Source organism: Mya arenaria, chromosome 7 (assembly GCF_026914265.1).
Source record: "Mya arenaria isolate MELC-2E11 chromosome 7, ASM2691426v1".
NCBI classification, from domain to species: domain Eukaryota; kingdom Metazoa; phylum Mollusca; class Bivalvia; order Myida; family Myidae; genus Mya; species Mya arenaria.
Window position 1 is genome coordinate 58,808,283 of NC_069128.1, and position 22,779 is coordinate 58,831,061.

A 22,779-nucleotide genomic window follows, 5' to 3' on the forward strand; every position below is an offset into this window, starting at 1 on the left:
AAAAGACAGAGAGGCATATGCTGAGTGGATGACAGACAAATGGACTGAAATGGATGTAATTGATCCTGATTCCACAAAAACATGACAAACACCTACTACTACATAACATATAAAATAGGCAGACAGACAGCAACACTGGCAGAGATATTGAGGGACTGAAATCCTTGCGGACAAACAGAAGATCAAGAAAGTGTGTGTCAAGAAGACCAACAACTTGGAAAGTCAAGCTTGCACTGAGCTCTGTTGCCCTTCTAATGCAGTGAGATTGACCTAGGTGCACCTGTCTTTTTCCTGTAATTTTATAATTTAAACTCCTGTGTTTACAGCAATTTAAAATTATAGTTTGCATGGCATGTTCTGGAAATTTTCAACACAGAGCATCATTTTAACTGCAAAAAAACATTATAGCACTTATTGTAGCCACCCCGAGCAATTAGGCAGTGGCTGACAATTGAACAAAACATTTTGATAAGATAATTCAATGCACTTCATACAAAATGCAGAAATGTTGATGTAGGAACCGAGTGGGGCCTTGCAAAATGTTAAAATAGAAGTCAGACACATCCTGCTGCAGCATTCACAAATAATTCTGATTAATTCCTCTCAATTTAGTATCTCGAATAAATATTTGATTGGTTCATTTGGTACTAGAAGAAACACATAAAAATGTCATCATGTATTTACATAAAACAGGATCAAAAAAATATTTTCCATCAAATATTTCACCTCACCCTACAAAGTTTTCATATTATAATAAATTTGCAACATTTAAGCTAAAAATATCACATACATATAATAGACCTAGTGGTATATCTATACATGTCCGCCTTTCACAGAAACCGTTGCGGCATGAGGCACCTTTTCAGGGCCTCTCATAATGGACACTAGCCTGATTACTGTGAGGCCCAAATATCACGAAAATTCTTAAAATCAAGCTTTAATCACATTTTCAACTCACTTTATCACTTTGCAGCATACAATGATTTAAGTATTATATGATTTTTATTATTTTTAAAGTGCATTCTCACATGGATTTTGTTTGTAGTGATATAAGCTGAATGTTTAAAGTCATTTTAATGTTAACTTAAGTAATCTTTCTTGTTCTAAAATTACATTTTTCCAAATATTTGGATTCCCCACAGACTCCAAAATATAGGTGTTCCCTAGGACACAGACTCCAAATATAGGGATTCCCTAGGACACAGACTCAAAATAAAGGGATTCCATATGACACAGAATCCAAATATTGTGATTCCCTAGGACACACACTCCAAAATATAGGGATTCCCTAGGACACAGACTCCAAAATATAGGGATTCCCTAGGACACAGACTCCAAAATATAGGGATTCCCTAAGACACAGAATCCAAATATAGGGATTCCCTAGGACACAGACTCCAAAATATAGGGATTCCCTAGGACACAGATTCCAAAATATAGGGATTCCCTAGGACACAGACTCCAAATACAGGGATTCCTTAGGACACAGACTCCAAATATAGGGATTCACTAGGACACAGACTCCAAATATAGGGATTCCTTAGGACACAGACTCCAAATATAGGGATTCCCTAGGACACAGACTCCAAATATAGGGATTCACTAGGACACAGACTCCAAATATAGGGATTCCTTAGGACACAGACTCCAAAATATAGGGATTCCCTAGGACACAGACTCCAAAATATAGGGATTCCCTAGGACACAGAATCCAAATATAGGGATTCCCTATGACACAGACTCCAAATATAGGGATTCCTTAGGACACAGACTCCAAACAAAGGGATTCCCTAGGACTAATACTCAAAATATAGGGATTCCCTAGGACTACTACTCCAAATAAAGGGATGCCCTAGGACTACTACCCCAAATATAGGGATTCCCTAGGACTACTACTCCAAATATAGGGATTCCCTAGGACTACTACTCCAAATAAAGGGATGCCCTAGGACTACTACCCCAAATATAGGGATTCCCTAGGACTACTACTCCAAATATAGGGATTCCCTAGGACTACTACCCCAAATATAGGGATTCCCTAGGACTACTACTCCAAATATAGGGATTCCCTAGGACTACTACTCCAAATATAGGGATTCCCTAGGACTACTACTCCAAATATAGGGATTCCCTAGGACTACTACCCCAAATATAGGGATTCCCTAGGACTACTACTCCAAATATAGGGATTCCCTAGGACTACTACTCCAAATATAGGGATTCCCTAGGACTACTACTCCAAATATAGGGATTCCCTAGGACTACTACCCCAAATATAGGGATTCCCTAGGACTACTACTCCAAATATAGGGATTCCCTAGGACTACTACCCCAAATATAGGGATTCCCTAGGACTACTACTCCAAATATAGGGATTCCCTAGGACTACTACTCCAAATATAGGGATTCCCTAGGACTACTACTCCAAATATAGGGATTCCCTAGGACTACTACCCCAAATATAGGGATTCCCTAGGACTACTACTCCAAATAAAGGGATTCCCTAGGACTACTACCCCAAATATAGGGATTCCCTAGGACTACTACTCCAAATATAGGGATTCCCTAGGACTACTACTCCAAATATAGGGATTCACTAGGACACAGACTCCAAATACCCTAACCCTTACCCTCCTAAACTGTCATTACGTTAAGGTGATATCAATGAATGTGACTGTATTATTTCATACAACATCTGTACCATTCTGAATCATCAGTAGAAATCAATGAAGACTGAATATGAAACATGAAACTACCGTAATCAGATGACACAGGGAAGGATATGCCAACACAGAAACAAATAGACAAATGAAGCAATGGAGCAAAATGAAACTGCTACCACTATGCACTTAAAACACTTCTTGGATCCACATTATAATTTCAGAAAAATCATGAGACCCTACATGCACTATTTATCCTTTGATCACTTCTAAATTCTTAAACCATGGTCATGACTCCTAATGTTAAATGTTTCCAGTAATTTTTACTATCACTTCAAGGGACTTAATCAAATATTTTAAGGTGGCAACATTTATTTTATTTTTTTGTTAAAACATAATGTTAAATACCAAACAACAACAGTCACTGATATATAGATACTCATTTGATTAATTAAGCCTACAATAATTCAACTTTCAATAGTGTGGCTTTTTTATTTGAGAGATCAAAAATGAATTAACAAGCCTGTATTTTGTTCACATAATACTTGTGTGACTGTATAAAAAATGAATGAATCCCTTAAACAAAGACAATTTCATAATCAATTCTAAATGTTTAATTCATGTGAAACGATGTTCATTTCAGGAAATGGCAATTACACCACTTGAATTTAAAAGGTCAACATTTACAAACTCTTAAAGGGCTTGTTCACTGATTGTTTAAGTTTCTTTTTTAAAATTGAGTTATTTCATCTTACTTTTCTGTGGGTTTTCTATTTTAAGGTTTTAAAATTGAGTTATTTCATCTTACTTTTCTGAGGTTTCTCTTTTTTAAGGTTTTAAAATGAGTTATTTCATCTTACTTTTCTGAGGTTTTTCTTTTTAAAAGTTTTAAAATTGAGTTATTTCATCTTTCTTTTATTAGACTATTTTGGCAAAATAGAGCATTTTCTGACCCATTTATCAATAATTACTAACAAAAGAGCTGATTTTAACTTTTATAGATGTTTTATCATTGTCACAAGCATTCTGTTCACATTTCACACTATATAATAAAATTGACTTCTGACCTATATAAAATGTGAAAGTGCCCCTTTAAAGAGTCAATGATGCTAAAAATAAACTTAACTCTGGAATAAATCAAGTGCAACTTTCAGTATGGTTTAATAACAGCTTAAAGGTATAAAAACAAACACCATCTGAATATGATTGCACGAACTCAACTTTAATCTCGTTATTTTATGTGACAGCAGAAATGACATATAAAAAAAACATGAACGACAAACTTGCAAAATGTCTCCTACTCCAGTTTTTATACGAATTTTGAACCATTTCCAAATCACATACTCGAGCACTTTCGTATGATAACATATACTCTACAAACCGAAATTTCGAAGCCACTGTAATGCATCTCAAGATATGATGCATCCATTCAACTGTACACATCTATTTAAATTAATGTCATATCCACCTGTTCGCTTCTTTTTTATATTTCACACTTAAATACACCAAATATTTGTCGAAAAATTTCCCATGATATAACTTTTAACGAAAACATGTATATTAACCACAAAACACAATCACGTAGCAAATCCAATTTACTCAATTCTGGTTGTTGTTGTTTTTTTTCATCACTTCTCTTTTTCAATACACTTAAACTTTTTGAAAACTTTTCCCTCGATAAACACATTAACACACACCATAAAACATGACTTTATTTCATAACCAATTAACTCACTATGCTCACACAGACATTATATCATGTGGATCACAATATTTTATGCATTATCTATTAACATTCCACATCAATACTAGAAGTATACGCTAGCCAGGAAACATTTAATTCCACATGTTCTCAAACCAACCACCACCATCAATATAATAACCAACAGGTCTGGGTTTTCCCAGACAGTTGAACATGTTTGCACATTAGGCCAACATAATTAAATAACAATTTCAGTTATTGAGTTACAATTTGAGTTGTTTATTTTAAGATGCTGATGCTGTTTGTAAGGCCAAGCAATATTTAAATACTGTCAGGCCACAATTAAAAACAAGTTTGTTTGCACTCTGGGGGTGGGTGGAAATCCAGGAATTTTTTATGGTGGTATGTACTTTCTAGCTACTTAAATGCCCCTGGAGAAAAAAGCTGACACTGCAGATGGCTAAATGTATTTTTGCTAATTTATTAATACTGAGTCAGTCGAGTAACCACAAACAGGATGGCCTCTGTGACTAAAGTATGCTTTTAAAGTAGGCTCACATAAATATGAGTTAAACTTCAATTGTTCTTCTTAATTTATAACAAACCACTGATGCATGTATATTTTCTAGTTAAATTTGATCTGTGCAAACTAAGCACAAATCTAAACTTCTCGAAAACACATGGTTAATGTAAAAAGGTACCCAAATCCTCTACATTGTTGCTTGGTAACATTTTGGCTTTTACCTTCCAAACTTTCTGTGTTACTATTGGTATTGTCAGTATAACAGTAGATAATTTGCACTGAAACAAGAGATGCAAATAGATCCAAAAGTTGTTCTGTTACTCAACAAGCACCATAGCTGGATTGAAAGGATGATGGCTATGACTCCATATAGACCTATACTATGACAATGTGTCTGTCATGCTCTGCAAGTGCCACAATAAATGTGCTCAAAATAAGCATTGTTTGGATGCTTCTTTTGCTCAGCCTCTGCTGGCAATGACATTGATATTAATTGGCCTACTTGTGTTGGAGCTACCATAATGTTCAGCCCTGACTTATCTCTACTGCCTCTTTCTGCAGTGACATTGGTATAAATTTATTATTTCTTTGGCCTACTTGTGTTCAAGCTTCAATATTTTCAGTCCTCACTAATCTCTACAGTTTTTTTTCTACTATGACATCAATATCAATTTATCATTTATTTTGCCTACTTTGTGCAAGAGCTACAATATATTCAGCCCTCTCAAATTTCTATAGGCTCTCTGCAGTGACATTGATATCACTTTATAATTTCTTTGGCCTACTTGTTTGGAGCTACAGTATTTTAAGCCCTGAATAATCTCTATTGCCTTTGTCTTTCTTTGGCCAACTTGTGTGGGCCTGCAGTATTTTAAGCCCTGACTAATCACCCGATATTGATTACCTTCCTGGTTTACAAAACCAACTTATTGATTAACAGTCTTCAACATTGGTTATATTGCTTCAATTCAGGAAACATACAGTTGCTATTGTATTCCAGGGATAATACATGATAGATGAAAGCCGAAAGCTTCTACCTGCTTCTTCATTTAATGTCAGTTAAATCCTTCCTGCTTTCGCCTCTGAAAATGCTGCTTCCTAATAGAGTTGTTTATAAACATTATCATATGGATTAATAAGAGATGAGGATAACAATGAGAATATACTTCACTATTATACCCACCTCCATCAATTTGTTGCAGTTGCAACAGCAGCAGAAAATATCATCATCACAAAGACCTTGACCAACATCATCACTGTTCCCAGCAACATCAAAATCATTACCATCATTATCGTCGTATTATTTGCCAAAATGCATCAAAAACATGACAACCTGCCAAGCTTACCACTGTCATTATCACCACAACAACCATCACACTACCATCATCATCACCATAACCACCACCACCACCATCACCACCACCACCATCACCATCATCACCACCACCACCACCACCACCACCACCACCACCACCATCATCATCATCATCACCACCACCACCACCACCACCACCACCACCACCACCACAATCACCACCACCATGCCATATCCCCTGACATCGTTGAAATTTGGCAGCATGTTTACATACATGTACATTGCCATTTTCTGAAAAATGACAAAATGAAACCACAGACTGTGAGTTTAATTAAACGTAAATAAACAACCCCACATGCAAGAAAATAGCATTATGAATCATTTTTTTTTTATAAATGCCAAAAAGATCATCATCTTTTCCAAGAAATTTAATTTACCTGTAATAATGATCAAAGGCAAACAAATAATAAAGGAAATGAATGATAATTATAATACCTGCTCCAATCTTTATCAGTCTGAAAGTCATCATTTCTGATAGTAAACAGAATTTCAAATTTACATTGGAGGAAGGCAAGCCAATTAAATTGCCTCTATTTTTATACGACATGCTTTGTTCTGCAAGTGCATTACAGTTTACAGTATCACAATGTCACAAGCATAAATAAAACTTCAGGATATACAAAAAGGTAAAAAGACGTTTCCACATTAGTGGTATGTTATTTGATAAAGTTTTCCTGGTCTAAAGTCAAAACTCCCTGGAATTCCTAACAAGAATGTCAAAATACCCTAAAATGGTCTCTTGAAATATGACATGTATGGATCATTTTCATCATCATCATCATCATCATCATCATCATCATCATCATTATCATCAACATAATCATCGTCATTATCATCAACATAATCATCGTCATCATAATCATCATAATCATCATCATCATCATCATCATCATCATCATCATCATCATCATCATCATCATCAACATCATCATCGTCATCATCATCATCATCATCATCGTCATCATCATCATCATTGTATACAAACAATAACAACATGTTCAATGCTGTTTTTTCTCCCAGATGGTTAATCATACCCAAGGTAACAGTATGTACTGTATTATCAGAGTGTAGTTTCTTACAATCCTCATACCACACCCAGCCATCACAACCTTCTATCAGCAGCCCAGGTGAATACTCCAGACAAAGTCTTCCACAGATAACCACTTGTTATAAGCTAATTCACAATCTCATTGTTTTTTGCTTGATCACTTTGGTAGAATGCCATGAAATCTTACATTTTATTTTTCTTCAGCAGCTTTTAAAGAAAATCTAGGTTAATGGAATTTCCACTTTAATTGGGCATCCATAGACTTAGCCTTCATTTATATGGAAACACTTCTTGTATGGGAACTTGAAAGCAGTATTTTTTCTCCACAATTTGGGTTATGGGGCTTGGGCCATTGGAATTTGGAGAAATGCCTCATTTTGATTGAAATTTGTAATTCTAAATTTGCCTAGAACTAAACAAGAATGCTTTGAAAGGAAAACAAAAAAGGTAAAATACGTATGGTCAAGTTTGTTTCTTTTACGAAACACCATTTCTTTTATACAAAATGGTCTGAAGTCCAATTGTTTTTCTTCTTTTTTCTTTCAAATTTTAAGATTGGGATTTTTATTTTCACATTTTGGAAAAAAGCACATATATTATCATTGGGAATGGGGCTGAATTTAGATACTAGCTGGAATTGGTCAGAAAATAAAAGAAGTAGTAGCTACCACTCCATTATTTGAAAATGTTCTAGAGCTATATTTGTTTGGAGTCCGGTCATAATGGCCAGTTACAAAGCAATTACACTCAGAAATATTCCCATTTCTCAGTCCTTATCATTATATAAAGGCATCAACAGAAATGAAAATCAATGTTTCCATTACAATATGTCTTGGATGTCTGCAGAGATTCAGAAGTTTAGTTGTGAACTGTCCACATCAAATGACCATCATTGACCATAAGATGACCACTGAATGACCCAACCTTCAGTGAAACTTGAACTTCAAAATGATGATTTAATTAAAATCAGATGCTATGAGATGACACTTGGTATCATAGTGTACCTACATACAAGTGGATTCAGCTTACAAAGCAAGAGAAATATAAACAATCAGTAAAAGTGAACAAATGTAACAGAAAATATTTTTTACAATTAAATATGTAGTACACAATTGTGGTTTTTGCTGCAAAGTGATCTGTAAAACAAAGTATGTGTTATCCAGCAATTATTTCTCCCATCAAATGCTGATTTAATTATTTAGAAAGCTACCAAAGTAAGTGGTCGCCCAGATTCCGTGCAGTCAGGGGTTGATTTCGTTCAGCAGTTTATGCATGTACGCTGTTTAAGGTAGAGACATCTGTGCCAACTCTAAGAGAAAACTAGTTGAATTTATTATTCAGGGTTCTCAATAAGTTTCAGTTGAACCGTCTCAAAGAGTAAAGTAACCGACCTGCTTCAACTTATTCTATTTAAAATTAATTTATTTTTCAAAATTTTAACCGGCACAATTGCCATTTGAACCATCCATTTTGGCCGGCAGCCGGTTCTTATTGAGAACACTGTCATTGTATTCAGTGCTCTAAACCATCTTACTTCTTGTAAATGTAGCATGAATATAATAAGAAACGGCTTTTGTAAATAATTGTTCCAATATTGTACCTATATAAAACTATATGCTTTTATTTCCAGGTCACCATGCAGTTCATTGATATTTCCAGGTCACCATGCAGTTCATTGATATTTCCAGGTCACCATGCAGTTCATTGATATTTCCAGGTCACCATGCAGTTCATTGATATTTCCAGGTCACCATGCAGTTCATTGATATTTCCAGGTCACCATGCAGTTCATTGATATTTCCAGGTCACCACGCAGTTCATTGTTATTTCCAGGTCACCACGCAGTTCATTGATATTTCCAGGTCACCATGCAGTTCATTGATATTTCCAGGTCACCACGCAGTTCATTGATATTTCCAGGTCACCACGCAGTTCATTGATATTTCCAGGTCACCATGCAGTTCATTGATATTTCCAGGTCACCATGCAGTTCATTGATATTTCCAGGTCACCATGCAGTTCATTGATATTTCCAGGTCACCATGCAGTTCATTGATATTTCCAGGTCACCATGCAGTTCATTGATATTTCCAGGTCACCATGCAGTTCATTGATATTTCCAGGTCACCATGCAGTTCATTGTTATTTCCAGGTCACCATGCAGTTCATTGATATTTCCAGGTCACCATGCAGTTCATTGATATTTCCAGGTCACCATGCAGTTCATTGTTATTTCCAGGTCACCATGCAGTTCATTGATATTTCCAGGTCACCATGCAGTTCATTGATATTTCCAGGTCACCATGCAGTTCATTGTTATTTCCAGGTCACCACGCAGTTCATTGATATTTCCAGGTCACCACGCAGTTCATTGATATTTCCAGGTCACCATGCAGTTCATTGATATTTCCAGGTCACCATGCAGTTCATTGATATTTCCAGGTCACCATGCAGTTCATTGATATTTCCAGGTCACCACGCAGTTCATTGTTATTTCCAGGTCACCATGCAGTTCATTGTTATTTCCAGGTCACCATGCAGTTCATTGTTATTTCCAGGTCACCATGCAGTTCATTGTTATTTCCAGGTCACCATGCAGTTCATTGATATTTCCAGGTCACCATGCAGTTCATTGATATTTCCAGGTCACCACGCAGTTCATTGTTATTTCCAGGTCACCATGCAGTTCATTGATATTTCCAGGTCACCATGCAGTTCATTGATATTTCCAGGTCACCACGCAGTTCATTGATATTTCCAGGTCACCATGCAGTTCATTGATATTTCCAGGTCACCATGCAGTTCATTGATATTTCCAGGTCACCATGCAGTTCATTGATATTTCCAGGTCACCATGCAGTTCATTGATATTTCCAGGTCACCATGCAGTTCATTGATATTTCCAGGTCACCATGCAGTTCATTGATATTTCCAGGTCACCATGCAGTTCATTGATATTTCCAGGTCACCATGCAGTTCATTGTTATTTCCAGGTCACCATGCAGTTCATTGATATTTCCAGGTCACCATGCAGTTCATTGATATTTCCAGGTCACCATGCAGTTCATTGTCATGTTTGGATATGTAATGCATGTTTGTTATTCCTGTGGGAAAATAGCTTATTGAGCTAATGTTTCTTGTTATCATATACCTGACTTTAAATAAAGATTCTTGTATCTTGTATCTTGATAGTATGTATTTATTTTTTCGACTGCTAAATGATGCAGCGTGTGCACTACTACCCCTATATATTACTGATATTTTACAGTAAGTAGACAATGAGCTCTGTTAAAACTTATTGCTTTACATTTGTTTTTAAAAATTCAAACCAATTTTTATTTTTTAGCAATTCTTAAAACTACTTGCAAGTTATGCAGCTAGCAAATACTAAGACCGAACATTCCTGCCAAACATTAAACACACCCTTCTACACAAGCTAAGTTCCCCAAGCCCCATCATTTTAAGTGTTATGGGAATTACCCTTCTCTCTTTCTCTCCTGTTCACAATCTTTGTCTCGGTATACCTCTGACAGAGACTTTGTATATTGTATATTTACCCATGAAATGTAGGTGTGCATATACCTCTTTGTGCAGTTTCAAAGTACTTTAACAGATGTGCGAGTTTGCCACTATACGTTGGTATTTGTGTGTTATGTGCTTATCCATCCAATACGTTGGTTTTTGTGTGATATTTGCTTATATTATTTTTAATGGGTTGGTTTTTGTCAATAATATCGGTTGTTTTTTCCAAATTGCATCTCATTTGAACACCTATCCCTGATTCATTTGTCAGTGAGGTTGTAAAACATTGTAGAAGATAAGGCAGGTTTCATCAGTATTTCATCAAGAAATATTCACAATAATTTCAGAATAACTAGAATGAGAAAGCCACTGTTATAATATGTCCTTCACCATAAGGCATACACAAAAAAAGATTTGTTTCCGGTTTCCTTCAACTCTTAAAATTTAGCACCCGACAGTAATTGTTTTATTCCCACTAGAAAACTTTTCCTGACAGTCATTTTTTTATCCATAAAAAATCCAGTTAACCTTTCAGCTTATGCCAAACCAAGCCATACAAGGCTTATCAGTGTATGGCTTATCAGCATATATCAGTTTCCCTACTGCAGGTACATCTATTTGGTATTTTTGTAGCTGCAAGATATATGGACACACTGTTTTTTGAGTCAATCTAGTTAACACTCACCAGGCGCGAAGCTAGGGCTAATTTTGGATTACACAGATCGATGACTGAGAGCATATTAACCCCTTCACCCCCTAACCCCCTTGGGTTTTTATTTTTAAAATCGATGTTTTGGTGTGCAAAACACTTCCACCTGTCAGTATTTCATTGCGATTTTGCGTACAGTCAGCTACATACTTGTTGACCTAGATGAAATGGCATCAGTTCTTAGTGTGAAAATGACACTCAGATCTTACCTAAAATAAAATTAATACTGACCTTCCTACCATTTCTTGGCAGTGACATAAAAATGACCTAATAAGTGGACACTGAAGTCAACAATTACAATAATGTTGCTCTTGAAAACATGTTTGACTAACAGCGAAGTCATGCAATGACACAACAGTAACACCGCAATGCAGCAGTGAAGTTAAACAAACTTGTCACATTACTTATCTCTACACTCAGTTACCAGCACTGCGCTGGCATTTTATCAGAGAACAATTAAAAAACAATTAAAAATCTGGAACCATCCTGCTGCTTCTGCCTATCCAATCACACAGCATGATGGGCAATGAAGAAGGATGTTTATTTTATGTGTCAGTAGGTTTTGTAATTTTTTAATGTTGTTGCTGAAAATGATAGTGTTGCCTTTATTATTGCAGCTGATGTTGTTGCTGCTGCTGCTGCTGCTGCTGCTGTTACAGCATATGTTGCTTCTACTGCTGCTGTTTTAGCTGTTGTTACTGCAACTGTCTAGGTGCTATCCCTGTGACTGTTGTTGACAGTGGTGTTGTTTGTTCCTGCAGTTATTTGAGCTGCTACTGTTGCTGCTGATGATGTTGCTGTCATTGTAGTTGATGTTGTGGTTGCTGATTTTGTTGTTATTGCTTTAAATGCTGCAGCTGATGTTTTTGCTGGTACTGTCTAGCTGCTCTTTTTGTTTCTACTGTTGTTGCTGGTCTCCATTTTGTTGTTGTTGTTGCCAATATTGTTACTGCTGTTGCTGTTGCAGCTGTTGTTGTTGCTCCAACTGTCTAGCTGCTCTTCCTGTTGTTGTTGTTGTTGTTGTTGTTGTTGTTGATGAAAGTAATGTTGCTTGTTCCTGCAGTTACTGTATTTGTTGTTGTTGGTGTTGTTGTTATTGTTGTTGTTATTGTTGATTTTGTTGTTGCCGATGTTGCTGTTTCCATCATTTGTTTATTATACAATGAGACAAGTGGGAGTGAACACATAGTTAACTGATATCAAGTGTATCATAGATGTTCAAATTGAACTAAACAGAGCAGTTTAACATTGTAGGCAGCATACATGTTTCATTATGTAATGTATGTATTCTTTCACTTTTGGTTAATTTTCAAACAAAACCTGAATAGATGCAACTTAACCCTGGGGTACTTTTTACAACATTAACACAAAAGCTACATGGATTAGATGACTGATTTATCTGCAAACTACAAACACAGTCACAGCTGCATAATAAAGCAATCAGACTTTTGTGGGTATCATTTTCAGTAGGGCTTAGATACAAGTATTTAGGTTCTTGTTTTAATATTGGCAACAAAACATTGCACCATTAATGAAGGTGTTTATACAACTAAAGAAAACAATTCTTCATCAATTAATTATTCTGTCTGTTATACGCAGCTACTCATTTTAAATTCCCAATTATTTAAGCAATTATAATGAATGGACCTATTAATTGGGACACTAAACAGAACAGTTGTTCCTACCTGAGCTGTTCCAGGAGATTTTCTCCCTCCCCGACTGTGTTCATGGCAGCATCCAGAGTTGTGTCCCTTTGTTGGTTAAACTGGGCGATAAGCTGTTCGGCACCCTCGAAGGTATCAGCTATCTCGGAACTCTGTAACTCACTCTGAAGTTCTTCCAGCCAGCAGGTCAGCTGTAAATTAGAGAAAGCAAAGATTGTTGAAAAATTTGAACAAAGAGAGAAAACTTCAAAATAATACTTTTAAGAGTCTTCATGTACATAAATGAAACATCAAATATGTCGAGTACAGACATCAACCCACAGGTGCCACCAGTAACAAAGACATTAAAATTTTAAACTGATCAAAAAAAAATATGGAAACTTTACAGTGTGAGTGTTGATACGGTCATATATTGAGTTCAGACCTTTGATGCATAAGTGCCGAAAGAAACAAGGATATTTAACTTTACATGGAGTTCAGACCTTTGATGCATAAGTGCCGAAAGAAACAAGGATATTTAACTTTACATGGAGTTCAGACCTTTGATGCGTAAGTGCCGAAAGAAACGAGGATATTTAACTTTACATGGTGTTCAGACCTTTGATGCGAAAGTGACAAAAGAAACAAGGATATTTAACTTTACATGGAGTTCAGATCTTTGATGCGTAAGTGCCGAAAGAAACGAGGATATTTAACTTTACATGGAGTTCAGACCTTTGATGCTTAAGTGCGAAAGAAACGAGGATATTTAACTTTACATGGAGTTCAGACCTTTGATGCACAAGTGCTAAAAGAAACAAGGTTATTTAACTTTACACATGGAGTTCAGACCTTTGATGCATAAGTGCCGAAAGAAATAAGGATTTTTAACTTTACATGGAGTTCAGATCTTTGATGCGAAAGTGACAAAAGAAACAAGGATACTTAACTTTACATGGAGTTCAGACCTTTGATGCTTAAGTGCCAAAAGAAACAAGGATATTTCACTTTACATGGAGTTCAGACCTTTGATGCTTAAGTGCCAAAAGAAACAAGGATATTTAACTTTACATGGAGTTCAGACCTTTGATGCTTAAGTGCCAAAAGAAACAAGGATATTTCACTTTACATGGAGTTCAGACCTTTGATGCGAAAGTGACAAAAGAAACAAGGATATTTAACTTTACATGGAGTTCAGATCTTTGATGCGTAAGTGCCGAAATAAACGAGGATATTTAACTTTACACATGGAGTTCAGACCTTTGATGCTTAAGTGCAAAAGAAACAAGAATATTTAACTTTACATGGAGTTCAGACCATTGATGCACAAGTGCCGAAAGAAACAAGGATATTTAACTTTACATGGAGTTCAGATCTTTGATGCGTAAGTGCCGAAATAAACGAGGATATTTAACTTTACACATGGAGTTCAGACCTTTGATGCTTAAGTGCAAAAGAAACAAGAATATTTAACTTTACATGGAGTTCAGACCTTTGATGCATAAGTGCCGAAAGAAACAAGGATTTTTAACTTTACATGGAGTTCAGATCTTTGATGCGAAAGTGACAAAAGAAACAAGGATATTTCACTTTACATGGAGTTCAGACCTTTGATGCGAAAGTGACAAAAGAAACAAGGATATTTAACTTTACATGGAGTTCAGATCTTTGATGCGTAAGTGCCGAAAGAAACGAGGATATTTAACTTTACACATGGAGTTCAGACCTTTGATGCTTAAGTGCGAAAGAAACAAGGATATTTAACTTTACATGGAGTTCAGACCTTTGATGCATAAGTGCCGAAAGAAACAAGGATATTTAACTTTACATGGAGTTCAGACCTTTGATGCATAAGTGCCGAAAGAAACAAGGATATTTAACTTTACATGGAGTTCAGATCTTTGATGCGAAAGTGACAAAAGAAACAAGGATATTTAACTTTACATGGAGTTCAGACCTTTGATGCGTAAGTGACAAAAGAAACAAGGATATTTAACTTTACATGGAGTTCAGACCTTTGATGCGTAAGTGCCGAAAGAAACAAGGATATTTAACTTTACATGGAGTTCAGACCTTTGATGCATAAGTGCCGAAAGAAACAAGGATATTTAACTTTACATGGAGTTCAGACCTTTGATGCGTAAGTGCCGAAAGAAACAAGGATTTTTAACTTTACATAGAAACAAACAACATTGATTACTTACCGCATGAACATGCGAGTGAAAGGACACGGTCATGTCGAGTGCTGACCGTCGACGCGCGAGAGCTGCCAGGAATGAGGACATTCGTTCTTCCAATTCGTGAGCCTCATTATAGATTTCCTTTGGGTTACATTCCCCCGTCTGGGCGAGCTCGTCTGCTGCTGCTAGTAGTTTTTCAGCATTTGTAATGGTGTTCTGTAACCGAATGAGTGTACATTAGCCTAAGGGTAACATGTAATGATCAACAGTTCAGTTGTGAAAATTTTAGCCTCTTATGCTATGAAAATATTTTGGTAGTAATACATTGATTTGGTGGAGCCGAGTAATATTGTTTTGCCTTAGATAACACAAAGCTTTGATAAAACATTGACCTTCAGCATCGAAAACCAGACAGGCTGGTAAAAGTAATTGATATTAACATATACATTGGAAAGAAGGTTTTATGTTGCTCGTAAAATCAGTCATCAAGTTACACCAATGAAATGGTATGATTCCTTGGAAAAATAGTAATAAATAAACGCAAATGGAATTCAGTACTACCTTGGCAACAGACTCGAAGTGTTCATGGCTTTTTTGTAGAGCCCGAGACCGCTGAAGGCTCCGCCCGATGGAATTGTTCTTTTTCAGGAATATGTCACCATGGTGATCCAACCAGTCTATCACCTAGTAACAGAAACAGTATTCATTGATTGCTTTAGGCCATCCTTAAAAAATTGTATGTTTGCTGTAACGCTACCCATCATTTTTACAGTGAGTAGGTAGGTAGAGATTTTTTTTTCCCATTGTGTGCCTTAAATTACTCAGTAAATAAGTTTCTTATCATTTCAGATTGCTTGACACTTCATTTTGGACAGACCTCATCCATTAATCCATTATCATGTAGTACAGTGTGATGACTATCATCAGACATGTCTCATTCCATCATCCTCATTTGGACAGATCCCATGGACACAGATACTTCATCAGTGTGTCTACATAGTTGTACAACAAACTCTTAGGATTACAATATAAATAGTTACAGAACATTATAATAATAAATTTGATATTTATAATGAACATCCAAAATAAGTTTCCTGTTAATAAAGTCTAATGCATTGCATCATTTTTGTTTATTGGCTTTGTTTGAGTAACATTTTTAGAAACCTACTCACAATGTTCCTGGGCAATCTCAGTCATCCTGAGTTGTTTACCAGTTCTATAAAGTTCCCATACTCCTATCAGTAACTGAGAACAGCAAGAGGGACCAAAATGCTGTAGAAATCATGTACAAATCATGACCCATGAATGTGTTGTAAACCTGGATTTTGGGCTGACCTATGATATACCATGTTAAAGTAAAGCTTACATCATTTTGATTGCTCATGATTAGTCAGGCTAGACAAACCAGGCGAGACAGTAGCAGTCAGTTGGGCCTAAAGGAATTTACAGCCTAGGGCCGGACCCCTGCTACCTTGCAGACACCCTAATCTCTTGAAATTGTGTATTGACCCTTAATTATAATGGATACACTAGGCAGTGGACACATAAGTAGGTACAGGCAAGCTAAACTTCAGGTCCCACTCAGGGTGCAGACATGTTTGATGTCCTGCAGTTATGCAATTGGACTTGTAAGTTAGGAAGCTTCTTGTAAACAAGGCAGTAGACTCAGCAGGTGCAGAAATGCAGTCTGCTTATTTGACTGATAGTCTAAAGAAGGAAGTTGCTAATTTGCTATAAACATTGTTATTATGCTCCTGAAAGTAATATGTCATTAAATGGTAGCAGAAGACAGTCTACTAGCTTTGAGCCCAGTGTCACACCCTTTATTTACCTATTAAATACAGAATTCATTAGAAACGCAGTATAGAAAAATGATGTTGTTCCCAAATGCTAGCTGTTATATGTGTACTAGCTTCAGATATAGTCTGTGAATAGATGTTTACTGTGTTGTGATTAGGATAACAACCAGTTTACTGTGATCACCACAAGTGATACTGTTTTGTAACAACCAGCCCAGTTTGTGCTGAATTTTCTAATGGAGTTTCGAGCATGGAATATGGTTTCAGGCCCCTTTTTCTCGATAACTGTAACCGCAAAGGTTACACGCTCGCCTTCGTCGGCCATTTTGTCGATAAAAACAAAAGTCAACTGCATGACGTAATATAAATGAGCCGAAGGAAAATAATGAGCGGAAAGAAAATATAATGAGCGGAAAGATTATTTTCCGTACGCTCGGATGCGAAAAAAAAATTTCGTGAGTCGGTCGCGTTACAGCAAACATTCAATTTTTTAAGGATGGCCTTATTTTGTACAAAGTTGTTTTCTGATTAAAAATAAACTAGTTAAAATGATTTCTGGCCTAAGTTTTTAACAACCGGTTGCAACTAATTAACTGTAAACAACATAAACATGGTTAAACTAACATTTCATCTAGTTAAACATCATACTAGACATTTATTGAATTCAACTTCGCCTACTAATCAAAAACACTTCATTTCTCTTCTTGGTTAGACCCTACATAACTTATATTCACACTTTACCTAGATTTCAGAAGGATACAAACTGAACATATATCTCATAAAGACAAAGATTCAATCAAAGTTTGTGAAGAGTGGGCAGAAAAATCGGGATTAAAACAAAATGTCCAATTCTTTCAGCCAATGGAAGACTGCTAATAGACGCAGTTTATTCAAACTAAATCTATGAGCACTTCAATGAAGTACTTCATGTTTCATTCAATGGATAATTTCATAAGCACTTCAATGGAGAACTTTGAGTACTCAATATAAAACTTCATGAGGACTTCGTAATAGAATTTCATGTTCACTTCAATGGAGAACTTCATGTTTCCTTTAATGGAAAACTTCATGTTTTCTTCAATGGATAACTTCAGAAGCACTTCAATGGAGAATGGAGAACTACATGTTCACTTCAATGGAGAACTTCATATTTCCTTCAATGGAGAATGGAGAACTACATGATCACTTCAATGGAGAGGTTCATGTTCACTTCAATGGAAAGCTTCATATTCACTTCCATGGAGAATTTCATGAGCACTTCAATGGAGAACTTCACGTTCACTTCAATGGAGAATTTCATGTTTACTTCAATGGAGAGCCTCATGTTAACTTCAATGGAGAATTTCATGTTCACTACAATAGAGAACTTCATGAGCACTTCAATGGAGAAATTCGTGTTCACTTCAATGGAGAATTTCATGTTCACTTCAATAGAGAACTTCATGAGCACTTCAATGGAGAAGTTCATGTTTACTTCAATAGAGAACCTTATGTTCACTTCAATAAAGAACTTCATGTTCACTTCAATGGAAAACTTAATGAGCACTTCAATGGAGAACTTATAAGCGCTTTAATGGAGAACTACATGTTCACTTCAATAGAGAACTTCATGAGAACTTCAATAGAGAACTTCATGTCACATCAATGGAGAAATTTATGTACTTCAATAAAGAACTTCATGTTTACTTCAATGGAGAACTTTATGTTTACTTCAATAGAGAACTTCATGTTTACTTCAATGGAGAGCCTCATGTTAACTTTGATGGAGAATTTCATGTTCACTTCAATAGAGAACTTCATGAGCACTTCAATGGAGAAGTTCATGTTTACTTCAATAGAGAACCTTATGTTCACTTCAATAAAGAACTTCATGTTCACTTCAATGGAAAACTTAATGAGCACTTCAAAGGAGAACTTATAAGCACTTTAATGGAGAACTACATGTTCACTTCAATAGAGAACTTCATCAGCACTTCAATGGAGAAATTTATGTACTTCAATAGAGAACATTATATTCACTTCAATGGAGAACTTCATGTCACTTCAATGGAGAACTTTATGTTTACTTCAATGGAGAAATTCGTGTTCACTTCAATGGATAACTTTATATTCACTTCAATAGAGAACTTCATGTTTACTTCAATGGATAACTTTATGTTTACTTCAATAGAGAACTTCATGTTTACTTCAATGGAGAACTTCATGTTCACTTCAATGGAGAACTTCATGTTTACTTCAATATATAACTTCATGTCACTTCAATGGAGAACTTCATGAGAACTTCAATTGAGAATTTCATGTTTACTTCAATAGAGAACCTTATGTTCACTTCAATAGAGAACTTCATGAGCACTTCAATGGAAAACTTAATGAGCACTTCAATGGAAAACTTAAAAGCACTTTAATGGAGAACTACATGTTCACTTCAATGGATAACTTTATATTCACTTCAATAGAGAACTTCATGTTTACTTCAATGGAGAACTTCATGTTTACTTCAATAGAGAACTTTATGTTTACTTCAATGGAGAACTTCATGTTTACTTCAATGGAGAACTTTATGTTTACTTCAATGGAGAACTTCATGTTTACTTCAATATATAACTTCATGTCACTTCAATGGAGAACTTCATGTTCACTTCAATAGAGAACTTCATGAGCACTTCAATGGAGAACTTCAATGGAGAACATCATGTTTACTTTAATGGAGAAGTTCATGGAGAATTTTATGTTCACTTCAATGGAGAACTTCAATGGAGAACATCATGTACATCATGTTCACTTTAATGCAGAGCTTATGAGCACTTCAATGGAGAGCTCAAAATTCACACTTTAATGGGGAACTTCATGAGCACTTTAATAAAGAATTTCATGATCACTTTAATGGAGAACATCATGTGCTTTTTCAGAGTTTGTTATGTTCACTTCAACTATGCACTTGATCAGCATTGAAATCAGGAACTTCATGTCACTTCAATAAAGAATTCATGACACATAAATTATGCACTTCACGAGCACTTTCATTAAAAACTCATGAGCACTTCAATGGAGAACTTATGCGTGCTTTAATGGAGAACTCCATTTCGCTTCAATTGCACACTTCATGAGGTGCATGTTTTGCTCAGTTTACCTTAAATGCAGCTACTTGTTTGACACATTGCTGGTACAATCTAAGACCCAGGCTATGGTGCAGTTAGACCTTCTTCCCCTACCACAACTTCTCCATGTGTCTTAGGTGGACTAATACCTACAGAAAGCGGCAGTACCCCTACCTGTTTGACATCTTGCTGGAACAATCTCAGTCCCAATCTTTGGTGTAGTTTGACCTTCTTTCCCTGCCATAACTGCTCCAGGTGTCTTTGGTGGGCCAACACCTGTAATATTAACTGGAGCATAACTAAACAGTTGTATGACAAAAACCAATCCATTCTTAACCAAATTATTCCAACAAATCAGTCATTGGTAAATAAAATCTGTAAAAATTTACATTGATTACAGTCATACATATTTTTTTTTCATTCACAGGCGATAAGTTTCATTGAATTGTCAAAGAATATCCAACAGATGTACTTATGACAAAGGTATGCCCAACATCAGATATTTGGTGCCGAGCAGTAACTATTGTTTAAATGGAAACAAAACCCAGACAACAAAACAGCATAACAAATCAAAGCTGAAACAATCTTTTGCAGAATTATAACTTTTGTGTGACAAAATAGCTGAGAAAATAATACTTTTTGTAGGAGCCCTCTACCAAAAGTGACATAAAAATATCCATTGTCTTCTCCGGTAATTTGCTAAATTACTTTCTATAAATATCAACATTAAGCCCACTATGTCAGCCAAGTAGAAATATGCGAATATGATGTGTCGCAGGTCGGGAGCAACATTCTTTTTCTGGTCAAGGTCACCATGAACTTTACCTTGGATCCCCTGACCCAAAAAATCAACAGGGGTCATGAACTTACCATGACCAATTTGCAAACCTAGTTTGAAGACTCTATAACAAGTCATTCAAAAGTTATTGATTGGAAATTATGATGATGCCACGGTCGTCAACGACTGACAAAGTAATCCTGTATGTGTCAGCCATTCTTAGCAGGCGACACAAAAACCTTAAATTACACATAGCTAATGTTACTCTGCTTTGAACTAAATCAATTTATGACCTTTACAATGTATCTTCGATCATAGATTTGATCCCTCAGTGGTTAGAACTACTGTATTTAAGGTAAGCGATATACCCAAAGTGTTAGACGACCTGTATACAAGGGTGGGTGGGGTATATAGATTTAGGTGGATTGTGAGATTTATAACTATTGCCACAAAATTAATGTAATAATATACCAAACAATTCCTCAGGAGGGAGAAATGGTGCCAAGACCAGCCTGTAATATGTGAGAAGTTCATTTGAGGAAATATCATCTTTTTCCAGAAAAATCATTTTGCAAATTTGATAAACACTTAAAGCTCTCTTTTCGAAAAAGCGTAGAAAACAATATAACAACCAATCTATGTGTAAGAGTCAAAACATAAAAATAAAATCTTGGAAATAGGTATTTATTATTAATAATTTATAACTAAACTATAAAGTGTAAAGGCATTTCAATCCCTTAGGCCAAAATTCATAGGTGGGTGGGGTATTGTAATCCCAAAATGTTGTCACTTCCAAAATGTCTTACCTCTGAGAAGTGAACCTCACACTGTGGCATTGTATGGAACACAGAACTATTTTACTTACATGTTGCATACATGGTATGGGTAACAGAACTACATGCCGTTTGCAAACTTGTACACATGCAGCAGATATATCCTACATACTGTTGATATTTAATGGGTAAAGCTATACAAAATGCATAAATCTTGACCTGTTGAAGGACCCATCTATAAGTAGCACCATTACTTCCCATATACAAAATTACATCAAGTTTTATCATTGCACAGTAAAAGTTGTGTTTAAAAACATTTTGAATACAAACTTAAGCTCTGATATGCGACTTGTTCTTGATATATTGATCAGACCACACCATGCAAGATAGCATAGAGAAGTTACCTTAAGAACATTTATATCTCATGTACATAGAGGTGTCCCCTTAAACATGGGATAACATTTATATCTCATGTACATAGAGGTGTCCCCTTAAACTTGGGATAACATTTATATCTCATGTACATAGAGGTGTCCCCTTAAACTTGGGATAACATTTATATCTCATGTACATAGAGGTGTCCCCTTAAACTGGAGATATCATTTATATCTCATGTACATAGAGGTGTCCCCTTAAACTGGAGATATCATTTATATTTCATGAACATAGAGGTGTCCCCTTAAACCGGAGATATCATTTATATCTCATGTACATAGAGGTGTCCCCTTAAACTGGAGATATCATTTATATCGCATTTACATAGAGGTGTCCCCTTAAACCGGAGATATCATTTATATATCATGTATATAGAGGTGTCCCCTTAAACTGGAGATATCATTTATATCTCATGTGCATAGAGGTGTCCCCTTAAACTGGAGATATCATTTATATCTCATGTACATAGAGGTGTCCCCTTAAACTGGAGATATCATTTATAGCTCATGTACATAGAGGTGTCCCCTTAAACGG

General features: G+C 35.9%; 1 protein-coding gene across 1 annotated transcript in view; it reads right to left on the reverse strand.

The window, feature by feature from the left end:
* LOC128240369 (kalirin-like) overlaps window positions 1-22,779 on the reverse strand; it is a 206,779-nt gene that overhangs the window by 171,749 nt on the left and 12,251 nt on the right. Inside the window, 4 exon segments of the mRNA XM_052956997.1 lie at window positions 13,225-13,394; window positions 15,387-15,578; window positions 15,924-16,046; window positions 20,434-20,535. Coding sequence (XP_052812957.1) covers window positions 13,225-13,394; window positions 15,387-15,578; window positions 15,924-16,046; window positions 20,434-20,535 — 587 coding nt within the window.